Source organism: Amblyraja radiata, chromosome 14, assembly GCF_010909765.2.
Source record: "Amblyraja radiata isolate CabotCenter1 chromosome 14, sAmbRad1.1.pri, whole genome shotgun sequence".
Taxonomy (NCBI): Eukaryota; Metazoa; Chordata; class Chondrichthyes; order Rajiformes; family Rajidae; genus Amblyraja; species Amblyraja radiata.
The window spans coordinates 58,899,268-58,911,440 of NC_045969.1; the positions used below are offsets into that span (position 1 = coordinate 58,899,268).

At 48.3% G+C, this 12,173-nt stretch overlaps 1 protein-coding gene across 4 annotated transcripts in view; it reads right to left on the minus strand.

Annotated features, from left to right (window-relative positions):
- wdr3 (WD repeat domain 3) overlaps positions 1 to 12,173 on the minus strand; it is a 78,019-nt gene that overhangs the window by 64,143 nt on the left and 1,703 nt on the right. The window contains exons 1-7 of one of the 4 annotated variants that reach the window (XM_033033467.1): positions 11,140 to 11,143; positions 9,943 to 10,112; positions 8,601 to 8,809; positions 7,165 to 7,374; positions 5,508 to 5,626; positions 4,605 to 4,683; positions 3,323 to 3,418 (exon numbers count right to left, since the gene is read on the minus strand). In XM_033033467.1, coding sequence (XP_032889358.1) covers positions 3,323 to 3,418; positions 4,605 to 4,683; positions 5,508 to 5,626; positions 7,165 to 7,374; positions 8,601 to 8,771 — 675 coding nt within the window. In that variant the 5' untranslated portion in view covers positions 8,772 to 8,809; positions 9,943 to 10,112; positions 11,140 to 11,143. Of the gene's footprint in view, positions 1 to 3,322; positions 3,419 to 4,604; positions 4,684 to 5,507; positions 5,627 to 7,164; positions 7,375 to 8,600; positions 8,810 to 9,942; positions 10,113 to 10,243; positions 10,251 to 10,675; positions 10,785 to 11,139; positions 11,144 to 12,173 lie in introns of those variants that run through there. The other 3 variants (XM_033033468.1, XM_033033469.1, XM_033033466.1) reach the window with 3 other exon arrangements.

The following is a 12,173-nucleotide window of genomic DNA, read 5'->3' on the forward strand; positions in this document are numbered from 1 at the left end:
AGTTCCTCGGAGTGCAAATTACAGACAGTCTCACCTGGTCCAGGAACAACACTGGGATTGTCAAACGGGCCCATCAGCGACTGCACTACCTGAGGAAACTCAAACAGGTCTCACTTCCCACCAATATCCTCAGGACTTTTTACAGGGGCACGGTGGAGTCTGTACTCGCGTACTGCATGAACACGTGGTACTCCAACTGTAACTGCTCAGACAGGAAGTCTCTGCAGAGGGTAGTGAGGGGAGCAGAGAGGATCATTGGCGTCTCCCTACCCTCGGTACAAGAACTGTTCCAGAGCCGCTGCCTGAAAACAGCACTGAGCATAGCAAAGGACAAACTGCACCCCCTCCACACACATCTAGATCTCCTGCCATCAGGCAAGAGATACCGTAGCATCAAAGCCCAGACAACCAGACTGCTAAACAGCTTCCTTCCACAGGCTGTGAGGCTGCTAAACAGTCATTCCACCTGATTCTGCTGCTTTTGCACTGACAATTTAATAACTGGCACTGAGTAATAACTCTGCACTGGCTCAGGTCACTTAAATCAGCTGCCCTGGACATTTTATGACTGTTTTTAATTGTATTTTCGTTGCTTTTTTACCTGCACTTTTTTAAAACTATTCGTACTGTTTTTATCAGGAACTGGATTGTTTTTATTTATGTGTGAAATGTTTAAGTTTTTATGTGCGATGCTCCGGTATTCCCTGAGAAACGTCTTGTCATTTTGCACTGTACAATTTGTTGCTTTGCATGATGACAATAAAGAATGATGATGATGATGATGATGAAATAAAAGTTTAAACTTAAAGTAGATCATGGTTGGAGACATGGATGTGATCAGGATGGTCACTGATTATTCACATCAACAATAATAAACAAAACTAATAAATCTTCAAAAGTTCCTATCTTCAATCGACCAAAGGGACTGCAGGTACATTTCAGTTTAGTCTAGTTCAGTTCACCGAGGTACAGTGAAAAGCTTTTGTTGCGTGCTAACCAGGCAGCGGAAAGACAATACATGATCACAATCGAGCCATTTACAGTGTATAGATATATTTTAAGGGTAGAACGTATAGTACAGGTTAAAGCCAGCAAAATCCAATCAAGGATAGTCCGAGGTAGACAAAATGCTGGAGAAACTCAGCGGGTCTGAGTTGCTCCAGTCTGAAGAAGGGTCTCGACCTAAAACGTCACCTATTCCTTCACTCCATAGATGCTGCCTCACCCACTGAGTTTCTCCAGCATTTTTGTCTACCTTCGATTTTTCCAGCATCTGCCGTTCTTAAACAAGGATAGTCCGAGGGTCACCATTGAGGAAGATAGTAGTTCAGCACTGCTCTCCGGTTGTGGTAGGATGATTCAGTTGCCTGATAACATCTGGGAAGAAACTGTCCCTGAATCTGGTGGTGCACACTAAGTGGCGAGTGTCCATAATGATGACATGGGAAGTGGTCCATGCCTAAAGGGCCTGTCCCACTTAGGCGATTTTGTAGGTGACTAGGCAGTTGCCACATAGTCGCCGGGGTGTCAGCTGTATGGTCGTGAGTCGTCTCCTCGGTCGCCCAAAGAGTCGCAACGTCTTTCTGGTCGCCGCTGGATTTTCAACATGTTGAAAAAATTTCGGAGACAGTTGGCAACAGTGGGTTTGATGCCAATGAGCTTAGCTTGACTTCTCCCGACGTAGATGCCGTCGTAGTTGTCGCCAGGTGACATAGGTTGTCGCTGGTGCTGACTTCAGTTTACTTTTGTTGTTAAAGAAATGATTCTATTTCAAATTTTATGTCGAAGTGGGGTCCAGTCGCCAGCTTTTCAGCAAACTGCTACAACTGTGACAGTCGCCGGCAGTCGCCTAAAAATAGCCTAAGTGGGACAGGCCTTAAAGACACACATTGCTAATCCTAGGGACAGTTGTTAGAGGCTCATCTTGTGAACATTGAATATGGGGCCATTGTTCGCACTCCCTGGCTCGATTGTAATCATGTATCGTCTTTCCGCTGACTGGATGGCACACAACATAAGCTTTACACTATCCCCAGCTAGAAAGCAGCCCTGACCTCCCATCTACCTCATTGGAGTCCCTTGGACTTTCTTGCACTTAACGTTATTCCCTTTATCCTGTATCTGTACACTGTGGACGCCTTGATTATAGTCTTTCTGAAGACTGGATAGCACGCAACAAAATAGCTTTTCACTGTAGCTCGTTACACGAGACAATAAACTACCGTATTTCCCGGCAATGAAGACACACCCCTACTGTAAGTTGCTAAACTTTGATAAAAGGGTGGTCGGACTGAATCAAAGAATCAAAGAGAGGGAGAGAGGGAGAGAGGGAGAGAGAGGGAGAGGGAGAGAGGAGGAGAGATGAGGAGCATGAGAGGGATGAGATGGGAGACAGAGAAGCTCTCGCTTCTGCTCTCTATCTCTCCTCTCTCTCCTTCGCTGACTATCTCTCTCTCTACTCCTCCGCTCTCTTCTCTCTCTCTCTCTCTTCCCTCTCGCTCTCTCTCTCTCTCTCTCTCTCTCTCTCTCTCTCCGCTCTCGTTCGCTCGCTCTCTCTCGCCTCTCTCTCTCTCGCTCTCTCTCGTCTCTTCCCGCGGCTCTTCTCGCTCGCTCCCTCTCGCTCGCCCTCCTCCTCTCTCTCGCGCTCGCGCGCCTCTCCCCTCGCTCCCCCTCTGCTCTGCGCTCTCGCGCCTCTCTCTCGCTCTCTCTGCTCTCTCTCGCTCTCTCTCTTTTCCCTTTCGTCTCGTGCCCTCTCTCCCTCGCTCTCTCCCTCCCTCTCTCTCTCCCTCTCTCTCCCTCCGCTCCTCTCCCTCTCTCCTCTCTCTCTCCTCTCCTCTCTCTCTCTCTCTCTCTCTCTCCCTCGTCCTCTCCTCTCTCCTTTCTCTCTCTCCGCTAGAAGAAGAGAGTCACCGTGGCTGGCAGTTGCACACAGGTGAGTGAGTGAGTTGCTGGCATGATCCCCGACCCCCTCCTTCTCAACGCTCCTGCTGGTGCTGACCGTGGCCAGACTCCCCACACACTGTGATAGTGGCGCTGTCCTTTTATAGCCGCTTCCCACTGTGCAGCCGCTTCCCATCAGCTGCTAGCAATGAGGGATAGACTCGTTCTTGATGTTGCTGTACTGAGGGATAGCCAAGTCTACCTTTCTTGGCTAACAACCTAACCTTCGGCCTCCAAGACGCAGGTAAATTTTCGTGCCTTATTTTTGGGTATAAAATAGCGTCTTCATAGCCGGGAAATTCGGTAAACTATCAATTCAGAGAGAAAACATCACCGCAATGGGGTTTGTGACCATCATGGTGAAGGTTTGTGAAATGTTTACCTCATCCAGGTACTGGATGTCCCACACTCTCAGCTCACTGTCAGACGAGCCAGTCATCATTCGCTTCTCATCTGAAAGCAGCACAAAGTTCCAAACCTGCAGCAAAAAACAAAACCACAGAAACTATACTTAACACTTTCTTTACAGCGTCTGAAGAAAGGGTCCTGATCCAAAACATAACCTATTTAGGCACCTGGCCTCATCCGTCTCACCTATATCACCTATTCTTTCTCTCCAGAGATGCTGTCTGTCCCGCTGAGTTACTCCAGCATTTTGTGTCTAAACCAGTTCCTTCCTACAGAGTACCAGGGCACCCTACTTGCCCACCGATATACGCAAGAACGTCACTGTGTTCAGAACAAGAGACATTGGCTTGGGTTACACAGCATAGTGCCAGGAACATAGAAAACAGGTGGAGGAGGAGGCCATTCGGCCCCTTGAGCCAGCGCTGCCATTATTTGTGATCATGGCTGATCGTCCCCTATCAATAACCCGTGCCTGCCTTCTCCCCATATCCCTTGACTCCACTAGCCCCTAGAGCTCTATCTAACTCTCTCTTAAATCCATCCAGTGACTTGGCCTCCACTGCCCTCTGTGGCAGGGAGTTCCATAAATTCACAACTCTCTGGGTGAAGACGTTTTTTCTCACCTCAGTTTTAAATGGCCTCCCCTTTATTCTAAGACTGTGGCCCCTGGTTCTGGAACCCTGCGCTGTGCCAGCAATGGCACTGCGGTCCCCATCACCACAAGGCTTGGTGCTGCCAGAGTCACTAACGCACTGTGCCGAGGCTGTCTGGGAGTACCAGGAGTCCCAAATCAAATCAAATCAAATGGGAGGCTGGTGCTGGGTGTCTGGGAGTCCCTTGGCTCTGATATGTTCACAGATACAGCATGGAAATTCAAACAGGCCAAAGGGCATGTTTCCATACATATACTAAACTAAATGAACCATAAAATGCTAGTGTAACTCAAAACGCCAGACAGTATCTCTGGTGGACATTTGGACAGGTACATGGAATAGAGGGATATGGGTAAAACATGGGCAGGTGGAACTAGTGTAAATGGGGCAAGATAAACACAAAGAGTTGGAGTAACTAAGTGGCTCTCTGATGACAGCATCTCTGTAGAAATGGAATTGGTGGCGTTTCGGGTCGGGACCGTTCTTCAGGTTCCTACACACTCCAAAGATGCTGCTTGAGCAGCTGAGTTACTCCAACATTCTCCGTGTTATACAAAGGGAGAGTTACTGGATAAGTTGCTCGACCAACGTAGCGAGACTAACCTCACTCCGATGTCCAACCATGGTCTTGAAGCAATGCTGTGTCTCCAAATCCCACCATTTCACTAAAGTGTCCTTGGAGCTAAAGCATTAGAACAACAGATGGAAAATCAGGATACAGGCATGAAGCAATCATTGCCAAATGCAACATTCACAGAGCAGATGTCCTGTCATGCTCTTAACATCTGCAATGCTGCTGCAAGTAAGAATCTCACTGTTCCCTTTTAAACTCTCTTGTAGAATAGTTAACTGAATCAAACTTGGATTGTTTCCTCTGTAATGTCGGAGGTTGAGGGGAAACCTGATAGAAGTAGATACATTTATGAGCGGCATAGATAGGGTGGACAGTCACAACCTTCTTCCCAGGGTGGAAATGTCAAAGTCTAGAGGGCTTTAAGGTGAGCGCAGGAAAGTTTAAAGGAGAAGTGTGAGATTTTTTTATTTACACAAAGGGTGGTGGGTGCCTGGAACATGCAGCCAGATAAGGACACACAAAACACGACACATCAGGTGGAGATTGGAAGGAATGCAAGAAAACTAGCAACTTTTATAAAACATCTCCCTCAACAACCCCCACAATTAAAATGTGGATTCAACAAGGAAGCTGGACTGAAACCTGAATCCAGGACTGGATGAATAATTACACTTTATAATCTACAGACCTATCTCCAAAATTGTGTTATCGGTAATCACTTTGGGGTTTTTCCCTCCCCTCTCTATTAGTTTATAGTTTCCTTTTTTTTCTCTTATTTCTTTTCTTTCTATAGCTCTATGTTTCAAAAGAAATTCTTAATAAAAAACAGAAGCTTTGTATATATGTAATTGGTAAGCAAATCGTGTTTTGGTTATTATATGTATATGCTTCTAATAAAAATATTATATTAAAAAAAGATCTTCCTTCGTTACCTTGAAACCAGAAAATTCCTGCCTTTCAGAAATGTGGCATGTGTAACAGCATCTTTATGGCCTTTCAATCTGTATAATCCACTCTCATTGATCACATCCCAGACGATGATTTCTGTGTCCTGTGGAATATTAAAAGCAGAGACTGGTTTCAATCAAGTCAGATTCAACTATATTATTACCAATAATCTCAAGAAGGGTCACGACCCAAAGCGTCACCTATCCATGTTCTCCAGAGATGCTGCCTGACCCGCTGAGTTACTCCAGCACTCTGTATCTTTTTATGATTATCACTTAACTGTCTTTAAGACATGTAATTGAAATAGCATTCTAGAAACGTCAAGTACATACACCCTCGTTATAATGTGCCTCGTTATAGTGGATGTTGGTAATAGCGGACTGTCTCTTTAAGAACACAAGCTTTTAGTTATACAGTGGAGGCTACTGAAATTGACAAGGCATTGAAATGACGAGACACTGAAATTGACAAAGAATTGAAATTGACACTTCCATCCACACTTAATTCTATTAAACAAAGTAACATAGTCCATCGCAGGTGATAGACTACTGACCGACATCCACTATAAATCCACTGACTCCCATGGTTATCTGGACTACACTTCTTCCCACCCTGCTTCCTGTAAGGACTCCATCCCCTACTCCCAATTTCTCCGTCTACGCCGCATCTGCATCCTGGTTGAGGTGTTCCACACCAGGGCATCGGAGATGTCCTCATTCTTCAGGGAACGGGGGTTCCCCTCTTCTGCTAAAGATGAGGCTCTCACCAGGGTCTCTTCTATACCCCGTAACTCTGCTCTCACTCCCCATCCCCCCACTCGTAACAAGGACAGATTCCCCCTTGTCCTCACCTTCCACCCTACCAGCCGTCACATACACAGATAATCCTACAACATTTTCGCCACCTCCAACGGGATCCCACCATTGGCCACATCTTCCCATCTCCTCCCCTGTCTGCTTTTCGCAGAGATCGCTCCCTCTGTAACTCCCTGGTCAATTCATCCCTTCCCACCGAACCACCCCTTCCCCGGGCACTTTCCCTTGCAACCGCAGGAAATGCTACACTTGTTGCTTTACCTCCCCCATGACTCAGATGGCGTCTTTCCAGGTGCGGCATAGGTTCACCTGCACCTCCTCCAACCTCATCTACTGCATCCGCTGCTCTAGGTGTCAGCTGCTCTACATCGGTGAGACCATGTGTAGGCTTGGTGATCGCTTTGCCCATCTCTGCTTGGTTCGCAATAACCAACCTAATCCTCCCGGTGGTTCAGCACTTCAACTCCCCCTCCCATTCCGAATCCGACCTGGAGATATTCCCTGGAGATATCTGCTACTTCAGAGCAAAATTAAAGGTGGTAAGAATGTGGCAATGTGGGCAGCACAGCATGTCTGCTACATCACAGCGCTCGAGACCAGGGTACGATGCTGACCTTAGGTATTGTCTGTGTGTGGAATTTGCACGTTCTCCCTGTGGCAGCATGGGTTTCCTCCCACATCCCAAAGACGTGCGGGTTTGTAGGTTAATTGGCCCTCTATAAACCGCCCCTAGTGTGTAGGGAATGGATGTGAAAGTGGGATAACGAGTGTGAATGGGTGATGGATGGTCAGCGTAGACTGGGTGGGCTTTACGTATGTACGTTACCTTTGATCCTGAGACGAGCCGTGCACCAAGGCTGTCGTAGCTGAGAGTGGTCACTGCAGCTTTGTGACCATTAAAGGTGACGTGACTCTCTCCAGTCATTACATTGAATATCCGTATCGATCCATCTTCATATCCCACAGCCAGGTGCAGCCCATCAGGGGCACAGCACAGATAGGTCACTTCATGTTTCATGCCCTTCAGAATCCAAATCTGCAGGTACAACACACAGCAAAACAGTAAACAACAAAGCACTGTCACATCAGGATGCAGCTTTTGGGGACATTTGGTGTACGGGTCCACCGCCGATATCCCAGCAACTGGTGTTCTGGCCAGCCTTGAATCCAGACAAAACTCCCCCCTGGAAATCCACCTCGAAAATGTCCCAGGCCAGGGGAGGTGATCTCAACCTCATTGGGACTTCCATGGCCGATCAGCGGGTGGAAATCGCCCCCTGAGGTCAGGGCACTGGAACTCTGGCCAGCATCCCGACAGAACATGGATAGGTGATGCAAGGTGGGGGTGGGGGGGCGGGAAGAAGAAAGGAAGAGGAGGAGCCTGAGGGCTGAGAAGGGGAGGAGACAGCAAGGGCTATCGGAAATTGGAGAAGTCAGATAGTCAAGAACAAAGATCTTAGAGCAGCTCTGCTCTAAGATCTTTGGTCAAGAAGACTTCTCCAATTTCCGGTAGCCCTTGCTGTCTCCTCCCCTTCTCAGCCCTCTGGCTCCTCCTCTTCCTTTCTTCTTTCCCCCCCTACCCTGCATCAGTCTGAAGCAAAGATCTTAGAGCAGATCTAAGATCTTTGGTCTGCCCGAAACGTTGCCTATTTCCTTCGCTCCATAGATGCTGCTGCACCCGCTGAGTTTCTCCAGCATTTTTGTCTACCTTCGATTTTCCAGCATCTGCAGTTCCTTCTTGAACATGGATAGGTGACCTTTGTGTAGGGACCCTTCTTAAGAGTGATTGTTGCGGGGGGGAAGGGGTTGGAAGAAAACCTGAAGAGGGGAGAGAAACAGGTTTTACCTGCCAAGCTTTCTCTTGCCTCCCTTAGCTTTCCTTGTAGGAAGGAACTGCAGATACTGGTTTAAACTAAAAATAGACACAAAATGCTGGAGTAACTCAGCGAGACAGGTAGCATCTCTGGAGAGAAGGAATGGGTGACGTTTTTGAACCCAAAACATCAGCCATCCTTCTCTCCAGAGCTGCTGCCTGTCCTCTGAGTTACTCAAGCATTTTGTGTCTGGCCCTTAGCTTCCTTCTCTATCAGTCTGCAATCAGTCTGAAGAAGGGTCTCAACCTGGAAGGTCACCTACAGAGTTGCTGCCTGACCCACTGAGTTACTCCAGCACTCTGTGTCCTGTTGTGGGTCTATCACTGAATGTGATCACATACAGGCAGGAAATAAACAAATGAGCCAGCAGTGGGCCAGTGTTACCGACCTTCTCTCCTTTGCGGATATCCCAGATGAAGACGTGCTCACAAGCTGCCACAGCCACATAGCGGCCTCTCTCTCCCCGCAGTTGTACCAAGGTTATGTTCGCCTTGTGGCTGGCGATCACACCAAACACAGCACTGGCCTTGTAGCGCAGGTACTGCTTGGTCAGGCCCATGTCCGCGGTCTACGCTGATGCACCACTGATGTGGGGATCTGAGGACACACAAACAGGCAGTCAATCCTTGAAACTCATGCACCTGGATCACAAACATCAGGGCGGCACGGTGGCGCAGCGGTAGAAGTGCTGCCTCACAGCGCCAGAGACCTGGGTTCGACCCTGACTACAGAGTTTGTTCCTTCTCCCTGTGACCACGTGGGTTTTCTCTGAGATCTTAGGTTTCCTCCCACACCAAAGACACGCAGGTTTCGAGTTTAATTGGCTTGGTGTAAATGTTAAATTGTCCCTTATGTGTGTAGGATAGTGTTAATGTGCGGGGCTAGCTGGTTGGTGCGGACTCGGTGGGCCTGTTTCCGCACTGTATCTCTAAAATGGCATGTTGGCCTTTATAACAAGAGGAATCGAATATAGGAGCAAAGAGGTCCTTCTGCAGTTGTACAGAGCCCTTGTGAGACCACAACTGGAGTATTGTGTGCAGTTTTGGTCCCCTAATTTGAGGAAGAACATTCTTGCTATTGAGGGAGTGCAGCGTAGGTTTACAAGGTTAATTCCCTGGATGGCGGGACTGTCATATGCTGAGAGAATGGAGCAGCTGGTCTTGTACACTCTGGTGTTTAGAAGGAAGAGAGGATATCTCATTGAAACATATAAGATTGTTAAGGGCTTGGACCCACAAGAGGCAGGAAATATGTTCCCGATGTTGGGGGAGTCCAGAACCAGGGGCCACAGTTTAAGAATAAGGAGTAAGCCATTTAGAACGGAGACGAGGAAACACTTTTTCTCACAGTTGTGAGTCTGTGGAATTCTCTGCCTCAGAGGGCGGTGGAGGCAGGTTCTCTGGATACTTTCAAGAGAGAGCTAGATAGGGTTCTTAAATATAGCGGAGTCAGGGGATATGGGGAGAAGGCAGGAACGGGGTACAGATTGGGGATGATCAGCCATGGTCACATTGAATGGCGGTGCTGGCTTGAAGGGCCGAATGGCCTACTCCTGCACCTATTGTCTATTGTCTATAAACTATCTAATAACCAAGCTTTGTAAGAGATGTAGCTGAAAGATAAAGGGCATTGGGTGACTGTTGTAATTTTAGGGCATCTCTGCCAGTAGAACATAGAAGAGCACAGCACAGGAATAGGCCATTCGGCCCACAATGTCCATGCTGAACTACCTGTTGACAATGTTGAAGAAACATACAATATGTTTTTTTTCCATTCCCATTCGGTAAATCACAATAAAGTTCCATGAAGCCATGAACCCTTGAGTTGAAACACAAGATCTAATTCAATATGTGAAGCCTAAAGCAGCTGAGGAGGGTGCTTCGAACATAGAACAGTCCAGCTCGACGCTCTCCATCCCCATGCATTTAGCCATTCTCACCCCCCCCCCACCACCCCTTCCTCTCCTATGCCGTGCCTGACATCCACTATTGCCCACCCCCATTGCCTTCTGACCGGCCCCATCATCACCACCTCCTCCCTCCCTCCCTCCCTCCACCCCACACACCGCTCCCTTGCCCCCACTCTCCCCTCCTCTCATTTAACCCTTTGCCTTGTCTTTCCCCTTGCTCCACACCTCTATCCCCCCCCTCCCCTCCCCTCCCATCACCTCCTTCCTCCCTTGCCCTCCTCACTCTCCCTCCATTCTCCCCACCTCTCTCCCTCTCCCCTTTCACCCTCCCTCTTCCCCATCCCACTCCCCCCTCCCCACCTCTCTCCCTCTCCCTCTATCTCTCTCTCCCTCTATCTCTCTCTCCCCCCTGTCTCTCCACACTCTCCCTCTCTCTCCACATTCACCTCTCTCACACTCCCCACGCTGCCCTCTAATTCTCCCCACACTCCCTCTCCCTTCCCCACACTCCCCCCACCCCCTCTCCCCCTCTATCTCTCTCCCCCCACACTCACCCCCAAAGATTGCTCACCCCTGTCCCTCTCTCCCTCTCTCTACCACGGGTGCCACACGGCTTCGCGGACAGACAGAGACAGACACAGACAGACTCGCTGCCACGATGCCGGAGTGAATGATTACAGGACCAAGCGCTGCATCACCCAGTGGCCCAGACACACACTACACCACACACACTACACACACACTACACACACACACACTACACACACACACACTACACCACACACACACTACACCACACACACACTACACCACACACACTACACCACACACACACACACACACTACACACACACACTACACACACACACCACACACACACTACACACACACACTACACCACACACACACACACTACACACACACACTACACTCACACTACACACACACACAATCACACTACACACACACACTACACACACACACTACACACTCACACTACACACACACACCCACACACCACACTACACACACACACTCACCACACACACACACTCACACCACACACACACACACCACACACTCACACACACACTACACTACACACACACACCCACACACACACTCACAGACAGAGACCCTGGATTTTATTGTCGTATGTCCCAGATAGAATAATGACACTCTCACTAGTAGTAGTACAACAGCTTATGTAAACACCGTACACTGTAAACAATGTAATAACCGAGAAAAAAAGCTTCAGTGTGCAGGAAGGTGCTGGTTTAAACCAGAGAGAGACACAAAAAACTGGAGTAACTCGGGGTCAGAGAAGGAATAGGTGACGTTTAAGACGTTGGTTAAGATGGGTTAAGACCCTTCTTCAGACTAAAAGCGTTCAGTGTGTGTGTACACATATTACACTTAAAAAAACAAATGTGCAAAGACAAAACCAATGCCTCCAAGTCTATTGTAGTTGAGAGCTTATCCGTTGTAGTGTTTTATAGTCTGATGGCTGTAGGGAAGAAGCTGTTCCTGAACCTGGACGTTACAGTTTTCAGGCTCCTGTGCCTTCTTCCCTATGGCAGGGGTGAAATGAGTGTGTGGCCAGGATGGTGTGGGTCTTTGATGATGTTTCCATTTCAGTTTATTGTCACGTGTATTGAGGTATAGTGAAAAGCTGTTTGTTTCGTGCTAACCAGCCAGCAGAACTTAGACTATACATGATTACAATCGGAGCCGTCCACAGCGTAGATACAGGATAAAGGGAAAAACGTGAAGAATGTTTAGTGTAAGATAAAGTCCAATCAAAGATAGTCCCTTCTCCCTGCGACCACGTGGGTTTTCACTGGGTGCTCCAGTTTCCTCCCACACTCCAAAAATATACAGGGTGGCCAGGTTAATTGGTTTCTGTAAATTGTCCCTTGTGTGTGAGATAGAACTAGTGGACTTGATCATTGGTTGGTACGGAATATCCCTCATCTCCCTCCCTCATCCCCCTCTCCCTCACCTCCCTCATCCCCCTCCCTCATCCCCCTCCCTCATCCCCCTCTCTCATCC